At 31.4% G+C, this 15,955-nt stretch overlaps 2 protein-coding genes across 6 annotated transcripts in view; one reads left to right on the forward strand and one right to left on the reverse strand.

The window, feature by feature from the left end:
- Positions 1-9,140, forward strand: part of LOC129805884 (sodium-dependent nutrient amino acid transporter 1-like) — a 29,113-nt gene extending 19,973 nt beyond the window's left edge. For both annotated transcript variants that reach the window (XM_055854117.1, XM_055854118.1), the window contains exons 8-10: positions 3,302-3,488; positions 3,556-3,732; positions 8,479-9,140. In XM_055854117.1, the coding sequence (XP_055710092.1) occupies positions 3,302-3,488; positions 3,556-3,732; positions 8,479-9,024 (910 nt within the window). In that variant the 3' untranslated portion in view covers positions 9,025-9,140. The remainder of the gene's footprint in view (positions 1-3,301; positions 3,489-3,555; positions 3,733-8,478) is intronic.
- Positions 9,141-12,320: 3,180 nt separating this feature from the next.
- The window catches only part of LOC129805885 (KH domain-containing protein akap-1), a 42,571-nt gene continuing 38,936 nt past the window's right edge, over positions 12,321-15,955 (reverse strand). For 3 of the 4 annotated variants that reach the window (XM_055854120.1, XM_055854122.1, XM_055854121.1), the window contains 2 exons: positions 13,898-14,031; positions 12,321-13,790 (listed from right to left, as the gene is read on the reverse strand). In XM_055854120.1, coding sequence (XP_055710095.1) covers positions 13,722-13,790; positions 13,898-14,031 — 203 coding nt within the window. In that variant the 3' untranslated portion in view covers positions 12,321-13,721. Of the gene's footprint in view, positions 14,032-15,955 lie in introns of all 4 variants that reach the window. The other variant, XM_055854119.1, reaches the window with a different exon arrangement.

Genomic DNA, 15,955 nt, shown 5'->3' on the forward strand with positions numbered 1-15,955 from the left:
TGATTATTAAAAGCATAATGCGGTTAATAAAATAATTTGTGGAGGAAATTAAAACTATCGGTAAAAAGAAGAATCTTTGATGTTAGATTAGTATTTGAAAAAAAAAAAAAAATGCAATAAGTATACCATATTTTTGAAAAGAAAATCTAATTATCAGAAAAAAGGGATGGCAAAGCGTCCCAGCTGTGCCGAATGCTCGAACTCACGAGATAGAGCTATTCGTGAATTATTTTTTCGCATGGTCTTTCAATGTTCACTGGTCTACTATCACTAAAATTGATTTATAAATCACAAAATGATTTCAAAATCGAAAATTGGTAAAGAAATTATCATTCTAGAATGTTTTGGCACGAGTTACAAGTATACGGACAAACATTAAGCGTGAATACAAGAAAGATAAGTCATTTATAGATATTTAATCGATTCATTACTAATTTGAAGACCTTTCTAAAAAATCCAAATTCAATCAAATCGCTTGAAATGTAGACCTTCTAGTCTGGTTAAACTTAAACCTTCAAAAATTCATGATAGCGATATTTTTAAAGTATGTTTGGAGTAAATGTTCGTCTGGACCACCTCTAAAACATGGAAATACCTCTACAAAAATGGTTTTGGTGGGTTAGAGGGGATAGAAGCGGTATTATAATATTGATCCTTGGGTTGACTTAAGCGGGAGCAAAGATCGGAAGTGCGTATCTCTTATCATTTGGCATCCAGTTGTGTTACAAGTTTATGGAGAGAGAAAAAGAATATTTATAAAAAAAAAGATTGCTCATTTACGGGTGCTTAATCGATTCATTACCGATGGCGGCCGATGCGTCCGGGTTCTAAATTTCAAGACCTTTCCTAAAAATCTAAATTCAATGAAATCGATTGCAAAATAAGCTCTCTAAAGCGGTTTAACTTTGACCTTCACAAATTCAAGATGGTGACTTTTTAGGTCATGGGTATGTTTAGACGAACTGTCCACCTACATGACCTCCAAAATATCTCCGAAAATAAAAGAAATCGTAAGGCCATTTTCGAAGCAAACCAAAAAATATGGTTTTGGAGAGGATAGGGGGTGTAGAGGAGAAAAGAAAACGTCTGTAGTTATCGTTGTTTTTTATTAGGGGTCGTCACCGAAAACCGTGAGTCGATATCTTTTACCGTTTAAGCTCCAGGACGATGAAAAGTTGGAAAAAAACGGATTATACAACTGTTCTATCTTTGAGTTCAAGCAGTGAAATAGAAAAATAAAATATGGTTAATAAATACGTTTTCGGTAAAATAATTTACAGTACGACTGCGATAGAGTCAACCCCTAAAATTTTTAAATACCGTGAAAAAAATACGTAAAATACAGATTTAATGTCAAACTTTTAAACTACTTTTGTTAAGTAAGAAGATTAGACAATTTTAAACGAGTAAAAGAGTAACTATAATAAATAATAAATAATAATAATAATTAACATTCACAGAGCGCGATACGACTAAATTATTTTATAGGACTCCAAACTTTATTAATACTTAAAACTTAAAAACAAAAATTAATATTTTGTCAATTGTTTTGTAAACTTAATTTTTAATTAGAGGAAACTGAGACATCACCAAAAACGGGGTAGCACTAAACACTAATTTTTATTTCTGCTTGGACTATCTCGACCATTTCTTCAATAAACAAGCATCCCTATGTCTATAAATTTCTTTAAATCTTGTCCTCTGAATACGAATATCTAATTAAAAAATCGCAGTGTTTGGTGCTAATCCGTGTTTAGTGGTGCCCCAGTTTCCCCTAAAGAATATTCTTATAAATTTTGAGTATTTTACTGACTGAAATCTTAATTTACTACATATAATAAATAGGAGTATTTTTTAAAGTATTCAATAAACTAAATTTTATTTATTTCATTAAATTTGTAAAAATAATTAGAACTATTTAGTAAAATAATAATTTTTGGTTTAATAAAGCGCCTAGTTGTTTGGTCAGTAAAAACAAATTAGGCCGGTAAGAAAATACCAATTTTTGAATTAAGCATCCATGCCCATTTTATAAAAAAGTATAATGAGTAGCTAAAATTCAGGTTTATAAAAAAATACATGATTAAATTAAATAAAAAATGATAAAAAATAAATGATAAATATTAAATAAAATTCTTAAATAAATTATAAAAATAAATGATTAAATTAAATTGTTACTTCGATTACTCAGAATATAAGTGGTACAACACGATTTTTTACAAAAATCGTTTTATTCGCTTTTTGGATACTACTTTATAACCTCTACCTTCCCTGTGAATATTATACTTGAAAGATAATTATTTTCAAAGTTTTTGGGATTTTAAATCTCAAAAATCCTATACTCCGCATGTAAAATCTCAAATCGCTCTCCTGTAAAATTTGCTTATTGCGAGTTATTCGTTTCTTATTCTGAGTGGTCGATTTAGTAATTTCTGAATAATAACGTTAAAAACTGATAAATAAAAATTTAATTTTTTTAGTGAAAAAAAATACGAAATGGTCAATAAAATATTTATTAATAATCCACAAGAGAGTTAAATATTTAAAATAAATTGAGTGTAATTCAATTAAATTGTAAATTTTCTTATTTGTTCTTTTCGCAAACTTCCTTGATGATTTTATTCCTTCCATTTCCAGCTAATTCTAGCTAATTTAAAATACTTACTAAAGCATTGTTGACACAAAAAATAGATTAAGCTCTTAAATAAATAACAAACGATTCCATTTGTAGCAACAAAGTTTTTTATAAACCCTTCAGTCAATTTATTATTAGTTTATTTGCAGTTTATACTTGATCTACTTTATAGGTATATTCTTAAAGTACTTTACAAAGAATTTTCGTACTCGAGGAAAATATTGGAAAGAAAATAAGAACTTTATTGCAATAGCAATGTTACTTAAGGTTGATAATAGAGCGTTTTTCTTTGTTTTTATACTGTTCTATTTATGGTATCTCCAAGTGCTCATATAAAATATTTAGAGCCTTTTAAGTCGCCATAGTGCAATTAGCAAAAATGTAAAGTAATTATGCCTGGAGCGTGTAATTAGGGCAATTTTGGGATTTTATTTTTTTATATCCAAAAGCTAAATAATGCTAATTAAGAAGGCAGGAAAGAATAGATTCAATATTTAGAGAATTTAGCATAATAATTATTGTGAATTTGAAAGTGCGCAGAATTTTTGCTTTTCGGCGGGATTTCTTTTTTTTCGAAATTATTATTTTTGCTCTTTTTAAAATATTTGTTGTAGTACCATCTAAGATTTGAAGAATGCCAACTTATTAGCTTTGTGTTTCCTTTAGGGATGCAATGATAGTGACTACGTTGGACACATTTACCAGTCTTCTCGGTGGCATTACAATGTTTGCCATTCTGGGAAATTTAGCTCATAATCTCAATGCTGACATCACGCAAGTCGTGAAAGTCGGTTCAGGATTGGCTTTTATCTCCTATCCAGATGCTATTTCGAAGTTTGACTGGGTACCACAGGTAAAGAATTTTTGAATTTTGCTCTGAATCTTAAATTTAAACACAAGAAAAACTTTTTTTTCTACAGCTCTTTTCAGTGCTGTTCTTCTTCATGCTACTCACCCTGGGATTGGGATCTGTGGTGGCTCTTGTGAGTGCAGTGGTTACAGTTCTGAGGGATCAATTCCCAAAAGTGCCATACTGGCAGATGGCTTTGTACGTATCATCGTGTCTTTTCCTCGTTGGACTAATCTACGTGACGCCTGTGAGTAACTAAGAAAGAATTATCTGCTGAAAATTATTGATTTTTCACACTTAAAATTGATCTTATTCATGGAAAGAGTAGACTCTTATCCTGAGCCAATTCTACCACTATCCGTAGAATTCTACCGAAATCAAACAACTTTTTTTTAAACTCAATATTAAACTGATATCACATTTCTTAATTAATCAGAGGTGGCAAAGCCTCCCAGGCTTTGCGAAGTGCTCGAACTCATGACTTAGATGCTATATCTCAAAAGTACTTTCGCATGATTTACCTTTTACCGGTTCTTAACCGATTTGAACCGATTTATAAACTACTCAAAAGATCCTCCAAAATAGCTTAGGAGTAATAAAATATTTTCGGATGAAAATTGGTTACCGGTTATACCCTCCTGTTTGTATCAAAATTGTATCAATGATTCACGGTTCTCTATAAAAAATTAATATCTAAGGATCTAATTTATATTTCGCCTCAAACTTTTTTTCTTAGAGAGTCCTATTATAAAGCTACAGAATATGCCTGATAAGAATTTTTTTTAGCAACAGGACTAATATTTTTTACAGCCTTTTAATGAAAGGATGCACTGGTAAAATTTTGACCCTTGTTCTGAAACGCAACTTTTTGGTCTAAAATTTTACTTTACGGATTATTAACGGTAATTGAAGTGCAATATTATGACATCCGGCTGTTATAAACGCATTTTCCATTACCCCCTCCGGTATTTTTCCCTTTCATCCTAAATACAGTTAAATCCGGACGCCAACCAAACAGAGAGTCCTGTTAAACTGTTAACTAACCTACAAAACTAATCAAAATCGATGTCCTGAGCAGCATCAGTTTCAGGATCTTCATAACTAAGCCATGAATTATTCGCCTGAATGGCCTATATACCCTTAATATATTCAAAAACAACAGCAAAATTATTTATAAAGATTTTTGAAACCGTAGTAGCATGTAGGCCCATGGAAACGTTTAATGACCAGCGCACAATAACTTTTGTTTGTAAACATGTTTGCAAAATTTCCCATGAGAATGAGCGAGATGACTAGATCTAGATCTCACTCATTCTCATTGAAATATTAAAAACATGTTTACTAAATAAAAGTTATTATGCGTTGGGCATAATATAGAGCGAAAATATAAATACTGACCATCTGGAATTGAACAGACGTTGAACAATCTTAAAAAAAAGTCGGTTTTGGTGACGAATTGTAAAATTTGTTGATAATTCCTTAAGTTTACTTAACATTTCGTCCTCTTTCTCCTCTATATCAGTTCTTGAGCTTAGATTTTTTTGACTCTGATGATCGTGTTCTGAAACTGATATTGCTCTGTAATAAACTGTAATACTGTAATAAAATTTGGACGGCATCCGATTTCTTAATTTTACAACTGGATTAAGCATGGATATGTAGTCTAATCACTGTTATACGGTCTACGTGGTCTACGTAATGTAATGAAATGTTTGCATATCGTATTGTATTTTGATTGAATTAACCATAATTTAGGATGTATGGGAAAAATACCGAAAGTGGTAATGGAAAATGCGTTTATAACAGTCGGATGTCATAATATTGCACTCCTATTACCGTAAATATTCTGTAAAATAAAATTTCAGACCTAAAAGTTGCGTTTCAGAACAAGGGGCAAAATTGTTCCAATGCATCCTTTCATTAAAAGGCTGTAAAAAATATTAGTCCTGTTGCTAAAAAATTCTTATCAGGCGTATTTTGTAGCTTTATAATAAGGATCTCCTAAAGGCCTCTACACCCTAGGGCCAATTTCTTTAAAAAAAATCTTTTTAAAGAAAATTTCCCTTATCCCTTGTAAGTGGAAACGTCAGAATTTTTTTTTTTTTTAAAAAGGCAAATTTTCCCGAGAATTGCTTCAAGAATGTAGACACCATAAGAAAAAAAAGTTTGAGGTGAAATATAAATTAGATCCTGAGATATTGATTTTTTTATAGAGAACCGTGAAACATTGATACAATTTTGCCCCGCACTGTAAATTGATTCAGAACCAATTCAGACTTTTCAGGAATTCCAAGACCTTTCCAACGAACCCAAACATGATACCATTCTGTTGAAAAGGAAGGAGTAAAAGGAACAAAGTCACACGTACATACCCAAGAAGCAAATTAGCTGCCTTATAGAACCAATTATATGAAACAAGTTTTTTAGTGCACTTTTAAAAGAGTTAAAGTGAGAATTTTCTGTAGAAATTCCTATAGGAGCTCTTAAGATCCTTAAGAGTGCGCCACTTTACTTATAGTAATCTCAATGATGGGACCAAGAGCGTTATAAGCAAATAAAGAGATTTTTGGTTCTTTAGTGCCTCACTTAAGGAATTCTACAACACTATATTAAGAAAAAAATTGTTTCTTGGGTACTGTACTACAGAAAGGAGAATGCTTAAAATTATATGGGCGCTGGTACCGGAAGGTACTGATACAAGATTAAAAAAACTGCCGGGATCCAGGACGATAAGCGTTGGGAGTCTCTGTGAAAAAGCCTTTATCCTTCCAAAAAATCGCTGTTTTGACAACGAATTACGAAAGAACTGCTAAAGCGATCTTGATGAAATTTAGTATAGGATCAGTGTATATAATTTAAATTTTTTATCCTTACATACTAGCCCCTCCTCTCCACAGGCCCTAATCAAGATAAAGATGAACTAGAGCCCACATACCTTTGGCCATTCTCCCTTCAAAGTAATATAGTTTGTATGCTCTAGAACTTTTCCTCCATATGGTTTTGAATAATGATCTTAGAGCAAAAGTTGTTACCTATACCAATGAATGGTTAGACATTTGGCATAGGTACCGTTCGTGGTGATTCCGGGACCGGTTTTCAGAGTTTTGATCATTCTCTTTTAGATATAGGGAGAGGTGTGACTACTCTGGCGGGCCTATTTCTTAACCGATTTGGTAAATTTTAGATTTTTCTGAAAAATTTCGATATTCTAAATAAAAGTGTATAGGTCCCAATCGGTAATTTACCGGTATAATACCTGTAATTATTTGCCCGAAGGTTTTTTACCGGGATGACCGGGATAGAAGTCAAACGGAAAGAAATAGCGACTTCCGATCTTCGGAAATTTTTCTCCGAATATAAGTCCCTCGTACTTTTTATTTAAACCATGTTTCCTGGTTTATTTCAAAAAATAAGTCTAAGAATTTCATTTATTTTCTAATATTTCAATTTTCAATTTTCAATTCAATTTATTCTATCTCCTGTATATAATTTAACAAGTGCCTAGGCAAACAATTCATCCAATGTGTATTCAAATGAACTCATATCCATCCTTCTGTCGATTTTCTAAAGTCAAATGTTAATATTCTTTGATTATTTTACAGCTAATACTATACGTTTTAAGGTTGCTTCCTTGTATTATTATTCAGCCAATTTTCAATTTTAGAATGTTTTTTTTTTTGAAAATCGGTAATAAATCGGTATAAACCCAGAACCAGTGCAAAGAGCTAATCCATGGCAAGATCTATCTTGCAATACAGTTTTCTGACTAGAGTAGAGTATTGGCCGTTCCCGAATGCCTGAAATCTTAAACAACAAGCAATTTAAGTGGTTTTTCAAAACTGTGTTAATCAATTGCCCTTAACCCATTCCTTACCATGGTATTATACATCATACGCAAATTGAGTGATTTTAGATGATTTATTCCTGGGCAATTTTTATCCGAATTGGTGTCGGGAATGGATTTTTAGTAACGTTGGTTATTCAATTACCTGGGAAAAATAGTCCGACAGAGGTGAAAATACATTTTGTTATTGTTTTCTTGCTTCGCGAAAAGGTTATGCAAAAATTTTTGCTATAAATGGCGAACGGAAAATTCGACATCTCGTCGAATTTGTTAAAATTGGCCTCTTTCCCCTTTCCTGATTTGAATTCTAGTTGCCAATTTGTTTTCTTGGATAGTTACTCTATCTAAAGCAATAGAGTTTGTAATGAATTAATGCACAGAATTTAAATTCAGTGACCGTTAAGACGTGTGTTTGACAGAGGCTCCCCACGCCCCCATAATAAGTAAAAATATTTTCTTTTCAAAAAATTCATCTATTAATTCTGTAGGAAACTAATCCCAAAATATGAAAGTTCTAATCTCAAGTATTTCTGGTACATTGACTGAATGGGTTAATATCCAATCTTAAGTTAATTTTTTTCTAAAAATCTGCATCTTGCTGTCCCGAAATAGCTGAAAGTACATTCAATCATCATCTTTTTTGTTCTTCGAATTTCCATGAACTTTTAGATTTTACACACTCTATAGATTATAATACAATGCAAAAGAATAACAAAAACTGTAGCTTCGACGAGCAAGATGATCTGAAAAAGATATTGGAAGAATTCCCGAAGGGCAAGGAACTATGAGAATAAATGTGGCCGAAATAGGGCACCAAAGCTATGTCTATATTTTTATTCATTTTAAAATGTATTCAGAATGATTTTAGAGTAAATAAAGACGGTAAACTCTTTACAAGGTTCCAAACAACACTCTTACAAAAAAAAAAGGATAAGAAAATCAATTTGTATTTAATATATTACATTTCAAACTTGAGACTATTCCGAAATTTGGCGCACTTACCCTATATATGGTGCAAAAATTGCATTTATGCTTTTTATACAGCATTTTGCAAATTTGCATGAAACCATATTACTTCATAAAATTTAAAATTTGTGAGAAAGAATCTAAATCCAAGATTTATGATTTTTTTCAAAATCCTTTTTGAAGGGTGGCCAATGGATGTTAGATCTGGTAGATCACTACGGAGGCACCTTCTTGATTTTCGCTCTGGCCGTGATTGAGCTGACGGCGATTTTCTGGGTGTATGGACTCTATGACTTTATGATGGATACGCAGTTCATGTGCAAACGCTACTTGGGACTCTACTGGCGCATCTGCTGGCCTCTTGTGACTCCCATCTTCATGTTGGTTATCTTTGTGTACCACATGGCTTCACTCAAGCCTATCACATTCGGTGATGAGCCCTATCCGGAGGCCGCTCATATTGCCGGATGGCTACTGTTCGCCATTGGCCTGGTGCAGTTGCCAATTTGGGCCACGTACGCTGTGGGCTGCCAGGCACCTCTCAGAGACAGACTGCGCAAGAGCCTGCAGGCAACTGACGAATGGGGACCTAAGAATCCCAAGGACTTCCTCGAGTGGACAGAATTCAAGGCGGACCTGAAGGCACGAAATGCCCTGATCAATTCCGAGAGGAACTATTCAAAGAAACGGATCGCCCTCCGCAAATTCTTCGGCGCCTACGAGTACTAAACACGAGTTGAGATGTCTTCGGCAGTATTTTTATAATAGGACTTCCTTTTATTTAAGATGATTAATCATACAAATTGTACAGTGAAAGAGTAATAAAAACAGTCTTTGAGAATGAATTGATGAATCTATTAAGTTGCACAGGAGGCTTTCCCTTAAAACACGTTACAATTTTCCTTCTTTTAGAAGTTCTTTTTTAAGTTTTCCAAAAGAAATTTCTGTACAAAGTTACCATTAAATAAAATTAGTTGTTTTAGAGAATTACTACGAAGACTTTTTCTGTTAGCAGATGAGTTAAACTAATCCTTGAACGAATTGCATGTGTTTTTTCGATTCCTTAGAATGACTTTTGGGGGATACTCAGAACATTCAATGTCGCTAACTTTGTTTCTTTGGTCAGTAAATCGATCTGAAGAAATTCCGCTCTTCTGGTCAGATTGTTAGCACGTGCAAGAAGAAGAGGTCGGATGTCTTTGAGATGTATGGATGAAATGTCCGCTAGGACACTCTCTAAGACATATCCAAAAAAGAAATGCATCAATGGTCTGGTTCTTTAAATATTCCTAAAAGAGTGGTTTCTGGAGGGGAAGGATAGACGTGGGGATGATTTTGAAGTGACATTTGGATTCCTTGGATCAACTTATGGGGGAGTTCTCAGAACATTCCAAGTCGATATCTTCATCAGTTTGTCCAGAAAAGGGGATAGAGGAATTTCTGTCATTTTTTCTTTGTGTTTAACACTTCAAAATTCTTGCAAAAGTCGATGAATAAAAAAAAGTAAGATGTCCAAAAAAAAAGTTTCTTCCACAAATTATACCTTTTGAGTTCCTCTAACTAACAGTCCAAGTGCGAGAATTGTGGGTTACTCCTGGTCCCAGCAGTAGATGGCCAAAAAAGACGTTGCAAAAAGTGTCTTCTTCGACATAAATGGTTCTGGATGACCATGGTTTACTCATAGAAGTTTACATATAACAGATTCTGAAAGCTAATGGACCAAGCTTTCCAACAATAGTTTACTCATCCAATTATATTCATCAGGAGCTGAGATATACCACTTTAAACTTTCAACTTCTTCTACTGACAGAATATATGTGGTCATCTAATATATATAATGAAAATAGATATATATTGAGATTTTTTTAAGTTTTTTAATTAGATTTTCCATAATATTAAATAAATTATTGATTCCTAAGTATGAGGTGCAAGAAATGCTGGAAAGAAGTGCAAAGACCTCTTCCATACAAATTGTGGAAGTCTTTGGAAGTCGTGTATATTGTAATTGATCACGAAACTGTGTTTTTCTACATATTTAATTTATTTATGGTAAATAAAGTTACAGAATCATTAAAAATCGTTTTAAAAGATGTGGATCCCCTACTTAGTAAGTTCAATGATGGTTTTAAAAATACTACAAAAAATTCTATTAGGAAAATTTTTATTAGACCAAATGGTCTAATAAAACATTTTTAGATTATAAATTTTCTGAAGCGCATTTTTGCGCAAAAAATTACTTTTATTATCGCGGTATAATAGCAAATTAACAAATAATTGTTTTTTTTTAAATCAAAAATTTATTCGATTTGATGATTTATTTTTTAAATTATAAGACACGTGTTAATATTTTTTAAAAGAGAGATTTTAAATACCTTTAAAGTGAGGAAAATATGCCAATTAGTTGGAAATCATTTCGCGTCGACTGTGCCATTAAATGAAAATGATATAGGCTCTAAATTTCATATGTTCTTAGTCTTTTAGTATTTAAATGAGTTTCCCAAGCTTTTTCAATATTTCTCGATTTCAGAATTCATTAAATGTTAAAATATCCTGAAAATTCCCAAGAATTTCTTTGGTTATTAATTTTCTGAAATAAGCGGACAAGAATTCTTGGCAATGCAATTTTAATTTAGGTGTATTATTATGTATATTTTTTTGTAAATGGATTCATAATATTTTTTTGATAAAATTAAACAATACAAAAATTAAATTGGTCGGAAAAGGTTGAAGAATATATATTCTTCAAAATATATTATAATTTTTTTTTTAATTTTTGCGAATTTTAATCTGTTTTGCTTTATTTTTTATTGTCAAATGTGGTTATTGTAAGAATCATGAAGTTGTAATAATGGAAAGGGTTTACATTTAGCTTCTACTCAATCCCGGCAACCTCAGCAAAGACGACAACCAAATTCATTAAAGTCTCTCACTCGATTGGGAATAAAGAATAACTGTGACTAATCGCCGCTGCGATCGCTAATGTCACTTCAAGGTTAGCAGAACTCAGCTGAAAATATATTTTTTTCAGCTGAATTGAATAGTGTGAAGGGGAGGGAGCAACAGTCCCACCCTGCCTTTCCTCAGAGTGCCTTTACTTTTATATTGAAGATTTTACTTACCTTGCTGTTCATTTTTGTTACACCCTGTAAGTTGCATGAAACATTTCTCTCACGTTGAAACATGGATGAAACTTACTGTAATCTCTTTAAAAAAAAAAAACAATTTATTTTGCTATGTTTCTCTCTTGTGGTAATTTTATGAAGTCTATTTTCGTTACGAAATTCTAGTTTAGAAATCACCAAAACCGACCTAATCTTTAAGTACTCTTCCACAGTCCATAATCCCCCATAAACCAGCGGAAATGGTAATTGCAGCAAAGATGATTCAAAAACTCTCTCAGGTAATAGTTTAAATTTTTATTTATTTACTTGTTCATTGTAGCTTTTTATTATGTACAAAGTAATAATTATAGTTAGGGACTTTTGCTGAGAAAATATCTTTGAAAAAAAAACCTAGGGGTATTTCTCCATAATTAATTATATACATTTCAATCGAAGAAAAACTCATGAATTAGGATAATCTTCAAAATGAAAAAAAAAGTCAGGAGGATTGTAGAATTTCTAAGTAAAAAGAAATGAAAAATAATACAAATTTCTGCTTAGTACAAATGTTTATGATTAAAAAACAGCTCAACTTGAACATTTTGAAATTTATAAATGTACAAAATCTATTCTTTTTTCAATTTTTCTTTTTTTTTTACTTATTATCAAAAATATATATTACCTATGGTGAATAGTTTAAGCGTTTGCCACTCCAATTCTCCTTTCATTATCCTTTTTTCTATATTTTTTCTTGCTTTCAATTTATTAATTTTTTTTATTCACTTTTTCCTTTGCAAAATCAATGCTTCTTGCATAGAAATCCTCCTGTTTTTTTTATATTGATTTTTTTTCTTTAGTGAATCGCCATTTGAAGAGATCAACAATTGTAGATGCATTTTGTCTTTTTGAGAAACCTTTTATTTATTTTTTTTTTCAAAATACTGAGATTTATTTCACTGAAAATGTTTCTTTTTTTCTTAATTACTTTTTACAAAACAATTTACACATTTTTCTTGATTTTTTTTAAATTCATAATGAGTATACAAATATTAGAAAATATTTCTAGGGATAATTTTCTTCAATCTTTGACATCGATTTTAAATCGAAATGCAAATTCAAAAGTTTTTTTGTTTATCCAAATTGGCGATACTCTAAACTTACTAAAGTCAGAAAATATCCTTTTAGACTTCACCTAAAACCATATTTTACATTTAAAAAAATTATTAATTTGAGGAAAGAAAAATATAATAATCAGTTTGAAGAAATAAATCTTTTTCTTTCAGTAGTTTTTCTTTTCTTTTTTTTAAATCTTAACATAAAATCTGGATTTGTACTGTTCTACCTATTACTTTTTTTTAAATCTTTTTTTTTTAATAATATGATACATTATACAGAATGATTACTACGCATCAACCATTCAATATTTTATTTCCTCTTCTTTTAATAATTATTTAATTAATAATTAGTATAATAATAAATTGCTACAGAAAATGAGATAATAATGAGACACTCATAATAAAAAAATTAATTGAAAAAAATGATCCGATTTCTTTTCTTTTTTATAGCATAATAAATTCACTATTTTCTTCATTTATATAAAATTCATTAGCAATATATAGATAATAATTCAATATTTCATTACATATTTTTTTCTTGTATTCTAAACCCCCTTTTTTCTTTTTTTTAGTTATATTTCTACATCCATGCGGAATTTAAAATAAAAACATTTATTATAGAATTCATTTTAAATTTGAGTATATGTACAACAAATAATGAACCACAATAGATTTTCACAAATCAACATTTACAAAAAAAAAACAAAGGGTTGAGCATAAAATTAATTGCATTCTGGAGAACAAGAAATAATAAATTCAATTTGTTTTTTTCCCCTTTCACTAAGTCATTGATTAAAAACAAAAAAAAATGAAATTAAGAAGTGACAATTGCTCTCAAATGTCTAAATGTGAATGCCTATTTATCATTAATTCTTTATGAAAAGAAAGAAAAAAAAATCATAAATTAATGATCAGGAGGTGAAAACTAAAGTCAATCATTCTAATCAAATATTCTAAAAAAAAAAAAAAAGAAAATTAAAATCATAATTAAATCTTCGCGCGCGCTATTTTGTCCTCTTCTGTTTCTCTTAAATAATTTTATATATATATATGTGTGTTTTTTTTAGGATGAATATTATGTCATATATCACTCAATTATGATTAAAATCATAAATGTTTCTTTTTTTTATATCTCCTCATCTTGCTCCTTCTCCCAATTTTCCATAAATCCTGTTATTTTTTTTTTCTAGACAGTCATTGCTCAAAATTTTTACATGGTATCCTCCACCCATTCAGCCAAACCACGAGCCACAAGTTCCCTATTCAGAAACACAATGTTCTGCGAGAAAAAAAATATTTTGGACATGATAAAAAAAAAAACATAATCGAGATTTCTCCATTTTCTGAAAACAAGAAAAAAAAGAGAAAAAGAAATGGTGTACTTACATCTTTGCCATAATTGGCATAGAGATAGATTTCTGGAAGGCCCTCAACTGTATATCCAGCCACTTGGGCCTGCAGGACCATTCCGTGTGTAAAAGTCTGTAGAACTTCGGCAGCTGCTGGAGCCCATTCAGAACCTAAGCGAAAAATATTCCACGGTTATTTAAAAAAAAAGATTACAAAGGCTGGGAATATCTGAGCTAAAGAGCTCGATTTTTATTCGAACCTCAATGCCGGGAAAAAATTGGCAGAAAAGTTGTTAAGGAACGATACGTATAGCTCACATTAAAATTTTATGAAAGGTTACTCATTAAAACTTCTAGAATCACTCGGAATGGACCATTCAGTCAAGACACATCTGCTAGAATTGTTACATTGCACATGGTGAGTTTTAACTACCTCTAGAAGACCTTGCCAAAAATTGCTCATTCGAACACAGAGGGGAAACTGGGACGCCACCGAATACGGGGCAGTACAGAACACTGTGATTTTTTATTATAAATTTAATTATTTATTTAGAAATAAAAATCACCGTTCGGTGCTACCCCATGTTCGGTGTTGCCCCAGTTTTTACTATATTAGCAACTAATAATTTGAATTTCATTTTTTTTTAAATAAGCGCAAAAGTGGAAGCTTGCCTTTTCAGGGAATGTAGGGTAAAGGCTCATAATTTTGGCCAGTTTCTTATTTTGGACACTCTGAGGATAAAATTGGACACTAAAAATAAATTGATTAAAATTTTGGATTTTTAATCCAATAGGGTGATTTGTCTAAAGCGAGACAGTTTAGAAAGTTGGACAAAGCAGTGTGGAATGTAAGACACCTCCTTAAAAACTTGACAATAAATCAATTAAATATTTCACTTTTCGATAAAAACATTATTCAACCTAATTTTGTGATTTTTTGAGAAGTTACAAGTGCAAAAGTCGTTACAAAACAATCAAAGAGTGACTTGCAAGAAGAATTTAAAAAATGTATTGCATGCGTGATATTCATAACCTTGACACGGTAGTTGTCATTTTCTCTGTTTCTTATGGAAGTTGCTAGGAAAATATCAAATTGTTTTGTTTGATTTTTCGGCACAAGTTGTGAAATATTATTAAGTCCGTAGTGAAAATCGAAGGACATACATCCATTTAAAAGGTGAATATAAAATATTTGTGAAATATAACATTTAAAAAGGAGAGAAAAGTTATTTAATTTCGTGTTTCTTTCAAAACAAGTTTTATGAAATCTTGGACAAGTTGATTTTGTGAATGAATTTGGTGGTTTTGTGCAGTGAAATCATGTTAACAAGGACGACAAAGATCCTTAAGTACCCGGAGAAATAGTTGGAACAGCAGTTAGTAGCTGATAAGGAGAAAATCTCCTAGAAAAGGCTGCAAGGATTTCTAGATTCCGAAGACCACTTTTTCTGACAGAATGGATAGTAAATATCGCAAAAACTCCTGGAGAAAGACAAATAGGAACCTCTACAGAACTCCCAAAGCAAGTGTAAAAGGACCTGGCCGGATGAGGTATCCAAATCTGCTAAGAAGTTGCATCCGCTTTAAAGCTATAACTGCTGGAGAGCGCGAGGCGTCTGTGAAATTTACAGAACCTCTTTTTGGTTAGACGTCCAAGAAGTTCTTGGTAATTAGCGTTCCTCAACTGTTACCCGGACATAAAGGAGGGATTAACATAACCATCCAATGTGCAAGTATACGCAGAACACCCTCAACATTTGATTTTCTACATATTTCGTATAATATTTTGTCATTAATATCACTATGTTCAACTTTCAAAAAATTTTTGTCCCGCTTTCTAAAATTTTATCCATCTTTTCAAAATGTTTTGATTTTTAATTTGATGGAATATTCCAATTAATTGCTTGAAATATCTATTATAAATTGTTAAGATTCTGTTAGAATATTTCACAAGCAATCTCATGATGCAAAGAAAGTGAAAAAAATATATATTTATTCGGCTTAAAAATGCATTTGAAATTGAACTTTTTCTTAAGTGTCTCCCTTTCCATAATCCACCCTATTTGATGAATAATGAATTCTATCTAAATATTTG

This window comes from Phlebotomus papatasi, chromosome 3, assembly GCF_024763615.1.
Source record: "Phlebotomus papatasi isolate M1 chromosome 3, Ppap_2.1, whole genome shotgun sequence".
Lineage (NCBI taxonomy): Eukaryota > Metazoa > Arthropoda > Insecta > Diptera > Psychodidae > Phlebotomus > Phlebotomus papatasi.